Raw genomic sequence first — 16363 nt, 5'->3', positions numbered from 1 at the left:
TACTGACAGTGTACTCCCCCATACTGCTGGATTCAAACTTGTTTCAATCCGTTTCTATCGTCAGTCATACACTGTGTCCACTCTAACTAATTCAAGTGGGAGAGGGAGATCGATTTTCCCTGATCAATCACTAGAGACCAACGTATGGGAATGGGTCTGCACCACTACCACTACCACACTGGCATACGCCTGTGGTGTGCCAAATAGGAGCAAAAACAAACCACGATGTCAGGCGATACTGAGAAGACATGTCGATTTACAACAGCCTCCATAGTAGGTCTTTCTTGTCTATGGTATTTGCCATTGTTGTTATCACTTCTCATTGGTTCTGGTGCACTTCTTGTCAGCAGTGGACAACAGCATTAGTCCTGCAGGTGGCACTGACTGGCTAATTGAGTCTCACCACAGCACTATGTGGTTGTTTTATATTTTAAGCAAGAAATCACTGTTTCATGTCATGATGCTAAATCAGAATCAGTCACCTCTGATTTTTTTACATGACTCTGGGTCATCATTGGAATCTGTTTTAAATACTGTATTTCATTATGTAACTTAATTTTATCAGGTGGTTTCAACAAGTTAAAAAAGAGAATTTAAGATCAGAATTTTGTGGGGCACTGTCTGAGGATGATATGTTTATTGGTTGTCATATTGTTTCTGGTTGAAGGTACAGAGGAAGCAACTGTTACGATTACAAGCCACAAGCACATGGCATCAAAGGCCCCAGAGCCAACTGGGAACAAGGGGACCACCAGCAGCCCCTCCACCCCGACTAAAGCAAGACCTCCTGCATCAGAAACCTCTGGTACCAAAACTGGACCATATCCCACGTCCCCACAAAGCACCACCTCCACCACAACCACCACTACCACCACAGCAGCTCAGCCAAAGATGTTTTTGGTAAGACCTGCTGTAGCACAGGGAGCAGTCGATGCTTTTTCTATACATGAGCGTATTACAGAAATGGCTCTCATGCTTTAAGTGACTCAAGAGTCTCTGCTCCATTTGACTGACATACTTATTTTCTTGTCCTCTTATTTACTTTTTTCTGCAGTATTCTCTAAATAACGGACAGGAGGTAAGGTTTTTCTTTATTTTGCTGTCTTTCAATTTGTTACAGACTGTTTTAATTCACACAAATAATACATGTGATAATAAACACAATTCCTGCTCTGACTCTCATCAAGCCTCTGTCATTGTCCTGTCAATGGGAGGCAGGCCCACACCCTTTCCACTCCTTTCTCCACTGACATTTACTCCCCACAGTTTCTTAAGTTTAAGGAGGGAGAACAATTGGGCAACATCCTGCAGGAAGAATAAGAACAATTTCACATGTTTTTAATATCCTACCATCACATGCTGTTAGGGTGCTACGCCTGAGGTGCTACTGATGTAAACATCAGTTGGAACTGCATGTACTGACTTGTGTTGAATTTGTGATGAAATGCAATACTACAGCCCCAACAAACAACTGATTATCAATTATAAATTTATCATCACCTTTTCTCAACTCAAGCAATCATTACATTACCAAAGGACCAACAATAAAAAAAAATCTGTGGGCACCACCAGCTGCAAAAAGCAACATTAAGACACAGAAATAAAATAATCTAACACTTATATAATAATCAGCAGAATAAAACATCACCAAAACAAAAACACACAGATGTATGTATAATATAAACTCTGTCCATTATAACCAGTACAATCAGCTTCTCTGAACCACTATGCAACAGTCCACTCAAGCTCTCTGTTCCACTATAACCAGTCCAGTCTACCTCTCTGTCCCACTATGAAGCAGCCAACTCAGGCTCTCTGGCCCTCTTTTACCAGTCCACTTTGCCTCTCTGTCCCACCATAACCAGTCCACTCTGTCTAGCTGTAACCTGTCCACTCAGTCTGTCTGTCCCACTATAACCAGTCCATTTGGCCTCTCTATCCCACTATAACCAGCACAACCGGCGTCTCTGTCCCACTATAACTAGTCCACTCAGCCATTCTGTCCCACTATAACGAATACGATATCTATTGCACTTCTGTGTGTTCTGGAAGAGGGATCCCTCCTCAGTTGCTCTTCCTGAGGTTTCTACCCCTTTTTTTCCCCATTAAAGGGTTTTTTGGGGGGGAGTTTTTCCTTATCCGCTGTAAGGGTCCAGGCATGTCATATGCTGTAAATTTGTATATTTGCCCAATATCACAAATCACAATTTGCCTCTGACGCAAATTTTGATTTGTGATATTGGGCCTCTGAGGCAAATTTTGATTTGTGATATTGGGTTTTATAAATAAAATTGATTGATTGATTGATTGATTGATTGATTGATAACCAGTCCACTCAGCCTCTTTGTCCCACAATAACCTGTCCTCTCAATCTCTCTGTCCCACTATAACCCATCCACTCAGTCTCTGTGTCTCCCTATAACCAGTCCAATCAGCCTCTCTGTCTCACTATAACCAGTCAACTCTGCCTCTATGTCCAACTGTAACTAGTCCACTCAGCCTCTCTGTCCCACTATAACCAGTCCACTTAATCTCTGTGATCGACTACAAACAGTCCACTCAGCCTCCGTGACCCACTCTATCCATCTCTCTCAACCTCCCTGTCCGACAATAACCAGTCCACTAAGCCTATGTGACCCACTATAACCAGCCCACTCAGCCTCTCTGTCGCACTGTAACCAGTCCACTCGGCCTATCTGTCCCATTATATCCACTCCACTCAGCCTCTCTGTCCCACTGTAACCAGTCCACTTGGCCTCTCCCTCCCACTGTAACCAGTCCACTCAGCCTCTTTGACCCACTATCACCAGTCAACCTAGCCTCTCTGACCCACCGTAACAGTCAACTCAGCCTCTATGTCCCACTATAACCAGTCCACTTAGCCTCTCTGTCCCATGATAACCAGTCAAATCGGCCTCTCTAACCCACAATAACCAGTCCACAGTCTATTTGTCCCACTATTACCAGTCCACTTAGCCTGTCTGTTCCACTATAAACAGTCTACTCGGACTCTCTGTCAGACTATAACCGGTCTGCTCTGCCTCTCTGCCCCACTATGACCAGTCCCCTCAGCCTTTCTGTCTCCCTATAACCAGTCCACTTAGTCTCTCTGACCCACTATAACCAGTCCACTCAAGCTCTCTGTCCCACTGTAACCATTCCACTCAGCCTGTCTAACCCACGATAATCAGTCCACTCAGCCTCTTTGTCCCACTTTAACCAGTCCATTCAGTCTCTTTGTCTCACCATAACCAGGCCAGTCAGCCTCTCTGTCCCAGTATAACCGGTCCACCAGGCCTGTCTTTCCCACTATAATGAGTCCACTCAGCCTCTCTGACCCACTATAACTAGTCCTCTCAGCTCCTCTAACCCACTATAACCAGTCCACTCTGTCTCTCAGTCCCACTATAAACAGTCCACTCAGCCTCTCTGTCTCCCTATAACCAGTCTCCTCAGTCTCTCTGTCCCACTATTAGCAGTCCACTCTGCCTCTCTGTCAGACTATAACCAGTCCGCTCTGCCTCTCTGTCACTTTGCCTCTCAGTCCAACTATCCACAGGCCACTCAGCCTCTCTTTCTCCCTTTAACGAGTCCACTCAACCTCTCTGTCCCACTACTGTATAACCATTCCACTCAGGCTCTCTGTCCCACTATAATCAGTCTACTCAACCTCTGTGTCCCACTATAACCATTCCATTAAGGCTCTCTGTCCCACTATAACCAGTCCACTCAGTCTCTTTGTCTCACCATAACCAGACCAGTCAGCCTCTCTGTCACAGTATAACCGGTCCACCCGGCCTCTCTTTCCCACTATAACGAGTCCACTCAGCCTCTCTGACACACTATAACTAGTCCTCTCAGCCCCTATGACCCACCATAACCAGTCCAGTCTGTCTCTCTGTCCCACTATGACCTCCACTCAGCCTCTCTTTCTCCCTATGACCAGTCCACTTGGTCTTTCTGTCCCACTATCAGCAGTCCATTCAGCCTCTCTGTCTCACTATAACCAGTTCACTCAGCTTCTCTGATCCACTATGGCCAGTCCACTCAGCCTCTCTGTCTCCCTATAGCCAGTCCACTCAATCTCTCTGTCCCACTATAACCAGTCCCCTCAGCCTCTCTGTCCCACTATTACCAGTCCGCTTAGCCTCTCTGTCTTACTATAACCAGTCCACTCAGCCTCTCTGACCCACTTTAACTAGTCCTCTCAGCCCCTATGACCCACCATAACCAGTCCGCTCTGCCTCTCAGTCCCACTATAAACAATCCACTCAGCCTCTCTTTCTCCCTCTAACCAGTCCACTCAACGTCTCTGTCCCACTATAACCATTCCACTCAGGTTCTCTGTCCCACTATAACCAGTCCACTCAGTCTCTATCACACCATAACCAGTCCAGGCTGCCTCTCTGTCCCACTATGACCTCCACTCAGCCTCTCTTTCTCCCTATGACCAGTCCACTCGGTCTCTCTGTCCCACTATCAGCAGTCCACTCAGCCTCTCTGTCTCACTATAACTAGTTCACGCAGCCTCTCTGATCCACTATGACCAGTCCACTCAGCCTCTGTCCCACTATAATCAGTCCACTCTATCTCTCTGTCCCACTATCACCAGTCCACTCAGCCTCTCTGTCTCACTATAACCAGTCCTCTCAGCCTCTCTGACCCACTATAACCAGTCCACTCAACCTCTCTGTCCCACTATAACCAGTTCACTCAGTCTCTGTCACACCATAATCAGTCCAGTCTGCCTCTCTGTCCCACTATGACCTCCACTCAGCCTCTCTTTCTCCCTATGACCAGTTCACTCGGTCTCTCTATCCCACTATCAGCAGTCCATTCAGCCTCTGTCTCACTATAACCAGTTCACTCAGCCTCTCTGATCCACTATGGCCAGTCCACTCAGCCTCTCTGTCTCTCTATAACCAGTCCACTCAGCCTCTCTGTCCCACTATTACCAGTCCGCATAGCCTCTCTGTCTTACTATAACCAGTCCACTCAGCCTCTCTGACCCACTATAACTACTCCTCTCAGCCCCTCTGACCCACTTTAACCAGTCCATCCAGCCTCTCTGTGCCACTTTAACCAGTCCACTCAGCCTCTCTTTCCCACTATAACCAGTCCACTCAGCCTCTGAGACCCACTGTAACCAGTCCACTTGGCCTCTCTCTGCCACTACAATCAGTCACAGTCTCTGTGTCCCACTATATCTGGAGGATCCACTATGAGTATTGTAGCATGTTAGCTTATTAGCCAGAGCGTATCATTGAGGTTGTGTTTGATTTGGATGACTAAGCGCACTTGCTGGGTGGTGCTTTAAATGTGAGACTAATTAAGGTACACACAACATTTTTTGACTATGCCAAATTGCAATTTGCTAACTATATCCATGAGATTGCGACCCTCAATTTGACTGCATTGTTGTTCAGTTTTTGCAGTGTTCACAGCCTGAGTATCACTGTTTGGTATCCTCACATCCTGCTGGAGTGTTTCCTCTCTGGAGCTCTGCCCTTCTGCAGCTTCTTTTCCCCCCTGTAGCTTCTTTTCTGCTACACCAAAAAGTACATCCATGCAAAAGAAAAGACTTTGTCACAGTAACCAGAGTAAAGCTGTGTTATTACTTCCACCCCTGGTAAAATATTTCCTGAATTGATAGGAATGTACAGAACTGCAAAAACAAGACCCAGGTGGTAAAAAATAAAATAGAATTTAGTTGAATTTTCTTTAATTATTTTGCAGTGGGTGCAAATCTTTAAAATAGTCAGTGAAACAAGATTATTATAGTTAACTAAAGAGTAGACTTTAAGAAAAAACAGCACAAACTATATTGATTACAAACAAAACTAACTAAAATAAAATAAATAAATACATGTTTCTGTTATTATACACATATGACTATTGTCACACATGTATACTGCCAGATATTAATACATACTTTCAACATATTGTACCACAGTAGCCAGAACTATAACTCTAATATTATTACTTTCAATAATGTTGTTGTAAGCTACTGTCATTACCTGCATCTCTCTCTCTCTCTCTTTCTCTCTCTCTCTCTGTGTCTCATTGTGTCATACGGATTACTGTTAATTTATTATGCTGATCTGTCCTGTACGACATCTATTGCACGTCTGTCCGTCCTGGAAGAGGGATCCCTCCTCAGTTACTCTTCCTGAGGTTTCTACCGTTTTTTTTCCCCGTTAAAGGGTTTTTTTTGGGGAGTTTTTCCTTAACCGCTGCGAGGGTCATAAGGACAGAGGGATGTCGTATGCTGTAAAGCCCTGTGAGGCAAATTGTGATTTGTGATATTGGGCTTTATAAATAAAATTGAATTGAAATTGAATTGAATAGTTTTAGTCTTTTAAATACGTTTTAAGTCAATTTAAGCATGAGGAGGCACAGTTGTATTGTATTGTTTATGTTTATTGAGACTGGGATAGCTACATGACTCTGAGTCAACTGCCAAGATTTAGCTGTGATGTTGGCCTAAATCTTGTCCCCGACAAATACCCCCTGTAATATCATTTTACTAAAACCTATAACTAATACTGATACTGATAAAAACTATATTTAAACTAAACATTTTTACACAATAGCAACCAAACTGAAACAAGCAAACCCATTGTGGAAACTAACTGTAACTATACTGAAGTGATAACAACAGTGACTCCCCAACAGTGAAGATAAAGATTCCAGTCCCTGGGTGGAAAAAGTGTCTTAGTGGGAGCTCTTCCTGCCTTTCACTAGTTTCCTTTGTTCCCACACCTCTTTCATATACTCACCCTCTCTCTCTCTGACTGACTTACGCAGCTGTGCCGTTCCATAATACACCAGAAATACTCTAACCCCATCACAACACAGGAAGATATGACCTCAACTGTCACCTTTGACCTTCCTGTCCTATTTCTGACAGTGTCAGAGGCTTGGCGAGGGCCAGCTCCCAATTATTTATGGAAAGTAAAATATATGTGATTGTGTACATGTTTACAGATGTTATTCTACCTTCAGGAAGAGGACGAAAAAGATCTGGTGGAGGTGTGCAGGAGGCTGATGGTGACATTGCAAGATGGGAACTGCACCCTCATGTGGCGGCACCACAACGGCCAAATACAATTTGACCGTGTGGAGCTAAATGGCAAAGGTAAAGCACCTTTCTTCCTTTAGAAAAGTCACATTTGTCTGTTAACTGAATTTTCTAAAAGGTATCTGATAACAAATAAATTCAAATGTATCTTACAGTGAAAACCAGCCTTGCAACCCAGTATTACGAGGAAATCACCAAGGTAAGGGTTAATATATTGTACTATCAAAACATGGAAACACCTGCAAGGCTAGTGGCAGCAGGACACCAACAGGCACTGCAGTGTGAAAAGAAGTAATTCTCTTGTTGTATTTTCTACCTAAAGAAACCAACAGATAACAAAACCCTGATAGCCATCCTGGCCTCCTGTGGAGCTCTGCTCATCATGATCGTCATCCTGGCTGTGTGTGCTTCCCACCACCGCAGGCCATACAACGAGAACCAGGTAGGTGGAGAACTTTCCTGCTCCAACATGACAAAGTGTTTTTCATTTGGCCTGTGGGAACCAGAAGTGTTCCTCTGTACCATCCAGTAGTTGGTCTCTATATGATTTTTTTTTATCCATGCTAGTGTAGCATGGTGAGCAAAGTCACTCATAGCTCTAACATGGGGCCCTATTTATAAATCTATAGCACGCGGTCTAAAGTATGCACATGCATTAAGGATGTATACAAATCCACTTTTGCTGGTTAAATGGCACATAATCTAGGCACAAAGTAAGGTGCAAGGGGCAAAGGGTTGTTTTATCAATCAGTTAATCAATTAGTCCATTAATTAATCATAGGTGTGTTTGGGCCGACTGATTCAGCCAATCATTTAAGCAGCACAACTATAAACTGTAGTTATAAACTTGACAGAGGAAACAGAACTAAACTTTTAGCTTCTAAAATAATCAATGAAGTTACACTGCTCCTCGTGTGTAAATGTGCGCAACATTTCTCTTAATGGTGAGTTGGACAGCAGCTCTGCAGCTTTGCTCTGATCTCTGTTCACATTTTACACATTGTCATTCATATTTTCCTATTTAAACAATCTATAGTGCATGGTCTAAAATGCATGGCACAGGTGCATTTAGGGCATGTCCACCTCCACTTTGCTAGATGAACTGTGTATAATCTGTCAGCTCCACAGCTCTCCTCTGCTCTCTGACATGTTCACATTTTTCAGAAGGTCACTAACATTTTCCTCATTAATTGTGTATTATTTTACCCACCCGCAACGGATCACACATCCCTTATGTATAACAAGCAGAGTTTACACACATTTTAACCAGCTTATGTAGGCACATTTTACTATCTGAAAAATGCACCCTTTAAATGGCAGGGAAATACTGCACCAGTCTGAGTGTAGAACAGGTTTTGTTGGTCAATGGTGCAGTCGCTTTCTGCTGCTTGACCACATGTAATTTTAAGAGGAGAGGAGAAACGAGTAAATATGTCTTTATAAGAATGAGACGTCTTTTCCTCTGAAGTGTCACATGAAGCGACATTTGTTTCTGATTACAGCTGGATCAGCTGTCAGGAGGCTTTATTAACACCGATAGAAAGTTTTAATGGAGTTTGTGTCTGCACACGCATAATGTTACATATATATATATAATGATAAAGATACAGATACAGTTATCAGTAACAGAGCAGCAGTGTTTTCTCTCTGTCTAACAATCACCTGCACATGGACAACAACCTGCGCTCTGTATTTATAATCTGTACTGTGTCCTGCTCAGAGTCACACAATGTGTTTATATGAATTATTCATTATTTGCCTCTGTATTTAATGATATTCTGATTGTGAGTCCATTATTTAATAACCCAGAATATGATTGTAGTGCCTTTGAACATTGGAAATAATTTATTAGGTCAAATGTTTCAGGGAAAATTAGAATACATAATAAAAGTTGATGAGGGAAATAACATCGCAAAGAGAAAAATCTTTATAAAGGAAGAAAGTTGTTTCCTTTTTTGTTCAGATTGTGATACACTTGAGTTTAATCTGTTATCTGTCTTCACTCTGTATAAAACTCCAGTGATGTTGTGATGTATCAGATCAGTCTGATCAGCTGCAGCACTGCGCTGTCCAATCAATAACTGATATCTAACCAGGGGGTGTGTCAGTCTGTAAAATACTTCCCCAAAGGCTGCACTTGTATATCCTCACTTCCCTTTCCTCTGAAAGCCTCCTCTCTCCCCGACTCCTCCGAGTGCATTTAACATATTGAGACATCCTACAAGATCGAACGATTTCCGGGTCAAGTGATCGAGGATAGAGGAGTAGAGGAGGGATGTTGGGATGAACGCAATGTGGGCGCTGGCCATGAAAATGACAACTGCATTGGTCTGAAACTAGCAATGGCGGTTTTGTTGTGCTAAAGTGCACATGCTTCAACAGACTTCTCTCCTAACTAGCAGATTAATGCATGAAAAAAAACAAACAAAACTGCAGCTCTAAATTGTAAAAATGTCAATAAGTCATCTTCACACATATTTAAAGGGACTGTTCACCCCAAAATCAAAAACACATATTTTTGCTCTTACCTTTAAGTGTCTATCAGTCTAGATAGTTTTGGTGTGAGTTGCAGAGTGTTGAAGATAGTAGTGTGTATTTACTCATGGACGAGATGCTTGGGACAGCGTAAGATGGTGTCCTCTGCAGCTGAGCTGTAAGGTTAGCTAGCTCAGTTGTTTTTCAGGTGAGCTAGCAGTAAATGCACGCTTCCCTCTGTGCGGTAATATGGTTGGCTGGTGTAGTTTGTTAGAATGAAAAAAGTTCCTACATGAAACTGCTCACAACAAGGTGTATGGATTGTCTTAAGTAACCAAGTCATGATCTCTTGAAAAAGACATTGCCGTTGACTTTTTCAGATGTATTCTTTTTTTTGGAGATTTGAGCACCACAAGCCGAGTGCCATCTAGATCCATTATATTGGAGAGAAGGCAAAAATCTCTGTTGCTGATATCTCCAACACTCAGTGACTCACACCAAAACTAGACTGATAAATAGCACTACAGGTAAGAGTAAATGTGTATTTTTGATTTTGGGGTGAACTGTTCCTTTAAATCAACATAAATATACAAGATCATAAAGAATCAAATAGGAATAAAGAGTTTTTAGAGACTTTGTCCTTTCAATCTCTACAGCAGCACCTGACAGAGGAGCTGCATACAGTGGAGAATGGTTACCACGACAACCCAACGCTGGAGGTGATGGAGGTGCAGCCAGAGATGCAGGAGAAAAAGATGGTGCTCAATGGAGAGTTCAATGACAGCTGGATTGTCCCCATCGACAACCTGCTCAAGGAGGACATACCTGACGAGGAGGATACTCACCTGTAGAGACGGCCAGGGACAGGGAAGAACAAGTAGGAGACAGTGACAGGACCTGTTTAGTTCCAGCCACACCAAAACAAACAAAACAATCCACACATTTTGCTCCATGCCAGTCCCCAGCTCTCACTCCTGACCCTGGACCTGTTGTCCCTGAAATTTTTTTTCACAAACAGATACATCCAATAGATTGGCCAAGCCCACACATTCATGCTGTGTGTCTGATATATTTCTATTGTAGTTTGGTATGACAAAGAAATGAGGGTAAAAAGTCAAACACTTTTAGAAGTACCAATAGAATTGTACACAGTGGCCTTGGAAACTTCAACATATGTCCACTAAATCAATCACAGTTGTGCCTATATTGTAGTTTTTATATGTAAAAAGTGACTCTCTACAGAGTACAATTCAAAGTAAGTCAGTCTGGAAACTCAAAGTGCTCCAAACCCCAAGAGGATTGTGCCTTTTTAGAATGTACACAAGGATGTGTCAATAGAGTATTATGATGTTATTTTGTGAGAATGAGGAAGAGTCAGGTGATGTTGCAAACTGATTCATTTGCTCTGGAGGCCTCATAGAGGTAATGGCAACATCAGCTGCCTCTGGAGGTCCACAGTTACTAACTTAGATAGAAATGACCTCAAGATACTGAAAAGCATCCTGGAGATTTTCCACGAGTGGGTGTTAGCTCTGAGGGAGCTGCTAATGGCTGTAAAAGCAACACTGATGCAGTAATCAGAAGAGGCACATGGGTGTATAGAAATAAGACAAATGAAGGATTTTAATCCATAATGCCACAGATTGACTCGAGGGTGTACAGAGAGCTTGAGGGGACATGTCACAGGTATATTTTGTTTTGTGTTTTCTCTTCGTTTCTTGATACATGACCCTGGCTTAAAGTTTTCATGTGATTACAATCAAGAGAAAAGGCTCCAGCTTTCATCTGATTTTTTTTTAATTATTTGTCCCCTCTGGCTTTCCATAAATGGAGGATATTGCTCAGTTTTCTTAAAAGAAAAATCAGCTGATCATGTTTGTAGTGAGCGTTACCTTCTTTAATTCAAAACTAAAGTCACATTATTACTGATTTTAACTGATAAGTTTAGTTTATTATTTTATTATATATTTCAATCAGTTTTGCTGCAATAGTCTGACTTGGTCTGGTCAGACCAGTAGCATAGGGTGGCTGACTAACATTTAATGGCTTAAGAACAGAAATAAAACAGGGAGTAAACACATTGTGCCTCACCAGCAGATACACTGGGTGTTTCTCAAAGTCAAGGAGGGATCCTCAAACGTCAGAATTTCAAGGATGCTACGTCATTGACCCCTGCCAAAGGACTGTTTCAATAGGCTCTTTCAAGATGAGCCAGTCCTGCGCAGATTTGATCACGGGCGCACAATGCGTGCCAGTTAGTTTTGCTGTTGATTTGCTCTGATGTATTACAAAAGTGGACAGCGATAATCTCGCCGCAGCGAGGGGGCCGCAGTTTTTAGAGCCAGGCACTGCAGTTGCTCTCCACCGACTGCAAGACCCAGGGCATGACGGAAATGCCTGGCTCTCACCTGATCTAATAGCCGATTGGTTTAGACGATGACTCGACAAGATGACATTTCAGATAAACTTTTAATTCGTCTTGAATTTCAGAGATTTAAATTTTATTTGTCTGATTTGAAGGTTTATTCTGTTAACAGAAAACATGTTGTGTCACTGATGGTGAAGTTTATTCATCAGAGACTAAATGCAATTATCATAAACTATACAGTCTACTGTATGTTAACATGGACTGTTTTAATTATTGAAGTAGCCTGTTTGACATCACAGAGACTCCACATAGGCATATCTTTCCAAAAATTCACACATATAATGAAAAGCCCACCCTGAAAACATGTACAAAGGAATTTTCAATCAGTGTCATAGTACCACCTACTGGCAACAGAAACATACTTTTTTCTATGATGTCCCTCTTTTACCAGGTTAATCAGACACACCTCAAATTTGCTGAAATTAAGTCCTTAGACTCTGATGATACTCAGAAATGAAGCTCTTGAGTTTTCATCAAACGCTGTCACCGTGGCGCTGCCTTATTCGCAGTTAAACACGATATTGTTTTTAAGAAGCAATGGATGCTTGAAAACTCATCAAACATGGCACACACATAAGAGGTTCCAAATTCTGTTGTCTGATGTGATTTTTGTGCTTTGATGTGCCAAGATGGCCCAACAGCGCCCCCTAGAAAATTTCAATGAAGCAGCCCTTGAAGCTGGTTTGACCTGCATGTATTAAACTTGGTAGGCACCTGTAACACTCTAAGATGTACAGAAAAGCCTCTTGGAGTCATGTTCCAAACCCACCAGGAAGTCTGCCATTTTGAATATACATGAATTAAGGAACTTGTCCTAGAGATTTTATATGATCGACTTCAAACATTGGTCTGTCCCACTGAAAGACCTTGAAGAAGAAAAGTTATAACAGGCTTGAGTTTTCGATATACGGCGTGACCGTGGCAAGGGGTTAAACTTCCATGTGTCGCCATAAACAGGAAGTGGTTTGTAATTCCATCATACATGGTCCAATCTTCCCCAATCTACACAGGTCTGATGACAGTCCCGCCCGGAACAGATCTATCTCTCAATATTCAGTGAAGAGTACAGCGCCACCTAGCAGCAACAGGAAGTAGGTCTTATCAGACACTTTTTTGATTTACCTGACATTTACATGCTGTGGTGTATATTTCATGTATAGGAACATGACATATTGTTAGTGCCTTCTCCAGCTCCCTCCAGTGGGAAGAGGAAGTGGTACAAAATGTGAAATAGTGAGTTCCGGACTGAATGAAGTATATGCTGTCTCGCTCCTGCATGTGTGCTGTCTGACTTTGACAGAAATGAACTGACGTGTCAGCCAGCATCCTGCCAGCACCCCCGAGTTGCGCAGAGGTGCGAGGGCCCATTCATCGCTGCTTGCAGCTTTAATTATTATTATTATTATTGTTATTGTTCAGAAATGTTTTTGCAAATTCCTGTGAGATGGTACATCTTAGAGACATGAAAATGATTAGAAGTTGTGTGCAAATGCTGCTCAAGATTTTGAATTTGCCAATAGGCCAGATGGGGGTGCTATAATTAAGGTCAAAGAAAATTTGGATTTGAAAGGCCACCACCCTTGCACCGTATGTCAGATTGACATAAAACTCGAGATACTTGGTCAGGTGAAGGGGTTCTACGAAAGCCTACATAATCCTACAGATCCGCCTACTAGAATGTCCACTATATTGAATTTTCTGAAAAACACCATTTTTACATCTCCTCCTAAGACGTAGGTCTGATTTCCACCAAACATTCGGTGAATCATCATGGGATGCAGCTTTGTAAAAGTTATCAAAGACTTTTTGATATGTCATTGCGTTTTGGTGATACTGACCAATGAACTGGATTGAAATGGACTTTAGTCCTTAACCATTGAGCCAATTGACACAAAACTTGTAGAAAATGTCGACAAAAGTATCTGAATCATATTGTGAAAGTTTGATTCAAATCAACCAATAGGGGGCGCTACATAATCAGCCAGAGGTATTTGTACAAAACTTATAGGCCGTTTACACGTACACGGTGATTTTGATAAACGGAGACATCTTCCTTCGTTTGTGCCCTTCGTTTACACGCAAACGGAGATTTCTCCTCTGAAAACGAGTCTTTCTAAAAACTCCGGCCAGAGTGGAGATTTTGGAAAACTCCGGTTGCGCGTTTGCATGTAAACTGAGATAAACGGAGATAAACGGAGTTATAGGCAGCCGACGTCACAGTATGCGCCGGAACTTGCGCCTGTGTCAAAAGTGCGACCTATGTTGCTATGGTGACAATGGATACATGGAAGGCTTGAGCCTCTCGTTACACTGCCACCTACAGGTTTGGCATGCTCTTGTGTATATATACACGGGTAAGTGTAAACGAAGATCTTTTTGAAAACGGAGATGGTGAAATGTCCGTTTATGAAAATAGCCGGCGACGTGTAAACGGCCTCTTAGTCTGCATCATCTAGGGTCATGTCTCAGCTGATGCACAAAATTTAAAAATTATTGCTTAAAGGGGGCGTGGCTTATTACATTAAGACTAAATTTCAAGACATTTTAAAGTCCATACTTCAAAAAATCCTTATAAAGCACCAGTGTGTCCTACACAGCTGTAATTCATCCACTGAATGGTGACAAAACTTTGTCGCACTGTAACCTATAGTCAATTCAGAAGTCCGTCACTCTATATTTTTAAGAATATGCAAAATCAGTTAACATCTATATCTCCAAAAGTCTTCATGCAAATGCACCCACCATTGCCACAAACATTCTTTGGATACTACTGTAGATGTCACGTTTCAAATGGTGTTCAGATCGGTTAAAGTGTAAGCTCACAGTGCTAGTCATTATCTTGTTGTAATTTGTACTGTATGCACGTTGTCTATTTCATATAATTTTTAACCAAATGTCACCAAAATATTTGACAAGATAGGCCTACCTGAAATCAGCAGAATGATGTGTGATTATTTTCAGAATTTTGTCACAAACGCTTTTACTGTTAATGATATCTGATTGTTTTATGAAGATATTCACCAATGAGCTTTAAAGGGGGCGTGGCTCAGCAAATGACTCCACAACGTTTGCATAAATCATCACAAACATTGCAAGCAATGTCTGAAGAGGTACAAGGCACATATCTTGAAAGTTTCATTCAAATTGACCACTAGGGGGCACCACAAATACAAAAAATGGGCATGCAGTAACACAAATCAGACTAAAAATCAGAAATTGATTGTCCAGTCTTTACAAAACTTGCAGGCTATGTTAAATAATAATTATGAAACATGTATTATTCTAAATTGGTCAATAGGGGGTGCCACAAGGTCCAAATAAGTGCAAAGGCCTTTCACAAAATTCAGCCATAAATCAATGAGGGTTTTTTCAAACATCACCAAACTTGGTGGATTTTTTTAATTAAACCATTAAGCATGTCCCCCAAAATGTTCCTGCAGTTGACCAATAGGAAGCGACAGTGCTTCCAAAGAAGAGCGTGGCCCAATAAAGATTTGGACATAAATGGATGAGCATCTGTCTGATTGTCATAAAACCTGATGGTAATCTTTTATGCAGGTGTCCTGAACTGTCAAAGGTCTTTATTCTACTTAGCTCTAAAGATTTAAATTTCCGTATTACTGTCGCTGAGTTTATGGTGATACACACATAATATCTACAACACCTTGGAATCACAGTGTGATTCTGTGTGTGAGTCTGTGAACATACTGTACATTCTGTGGTGATTGAGGACTTTTTCCAGCTGTTCTCTTTACTGCACAATGAAGGGATCAGGGTGTGAATGTGTGTGAGACTGTGTGTGGTGGGGCTTTACCTGGCCTCACCTGTGAACAGCACCTTTTGCATATTCAGTGAAAAGAAAGATTAACCCCCCACACTGCCAACTCTTCCCAAAACAACAGGACACATTTTTAGATAGCCATTTAACTGTCCAAATCTGTGGAGCAGATGAAAGTGTTAATGCTTTATACATTCCTAAGACTTAACAGAAACACCTGAAATGACCTAACAAATCATGAAAAATTCACTGAAAATACTGCTTACATTTGTTCAAATTATTAGAGAGTATCATAATTACCACAGTACCCTGAAACCCCTTCAGTCTGCTGAGGGTTAATGACGCACACCTGGGGGACACTTGATAGCCTGTTCCAATGTGCATCCATCACATGCTAGGAAGGACTCTTGCCTTGCCTCTGTAGAGTCCTCTCTTGGAAAGACCCATCCTACTAAGGTATCGTTGATTTTGAGAAACACCCAATATTTATGTTTCATCTTGTTTGTGGTCACATTTAACTCACTCTCATTCAGATTGCGGAATGAAAAATGTCTTTAAAGCAACTAACTTAAGAGGATCTTGGGAAATGTATTTGGTCATC

General features: G+C 41.9%; 1 protein-coding gene across 3 annotated transcripts in view; it reads left to right on the top strand.

Annotated features, from left to right (window-relative positions):
- Window positions 1–11636, top strand: part of podxl (podocalyxin-like) — a 73759-nt gene extending 62123 nt beyond the window's left edge. Inside the window, exons 3-8 of one of the 3 annotated variants that reach the window (XM_033610025.2) lie at window positions 668–900; window positions 1055–1078; window positions 6988–7138; window positions 7237–7280; window positions 7404–7523; window positions 10213–11636. In XM_033610025.2, coding sequence (XP_033465916.1) covers window positions 668–900; window positions 1055–1078; window positions 6988–7138; window positions 7237–7280; window positions 7404–7523; window positions 10213–10407 — 767 coding nt within the window. In that variant the 3' untranslated portion in view covers window positions 10408–11636. The remainder of the gene's footprint in view (window positions 1–667; window positions 901–1054; window positions 1079–6987; window positions 7139–7236; window positions 7281–7403; window positions 7524–10212) is intronic. The other 2 variants (XM_033610028.2, XM_033610027.2) reach the window with 2 other exon arrangements.
- Window positions 11637–16363: the final 4727 nt, after the last annotated feature.

Source organism: Epinephelus lanceolatus, chromosome 23 (assembly GCF_041903045.1).
Source record: "Epinephelus lanceolatus isolate andai-2023 chromosome 23, ASM4190304v1, whole genome shotgun sequence".
NCBI classification, from domain to species: Eukaryota; Metazoa; Chordata; class Actinopteri; order Perciformes; family Serranidae; genus Epinephelus; species Epinephelus lanceolatus.
Note: the sequence above shows the minus strand (reverse complement) of the source record. Positions and strands in the feature narration are given on the sequence as shown.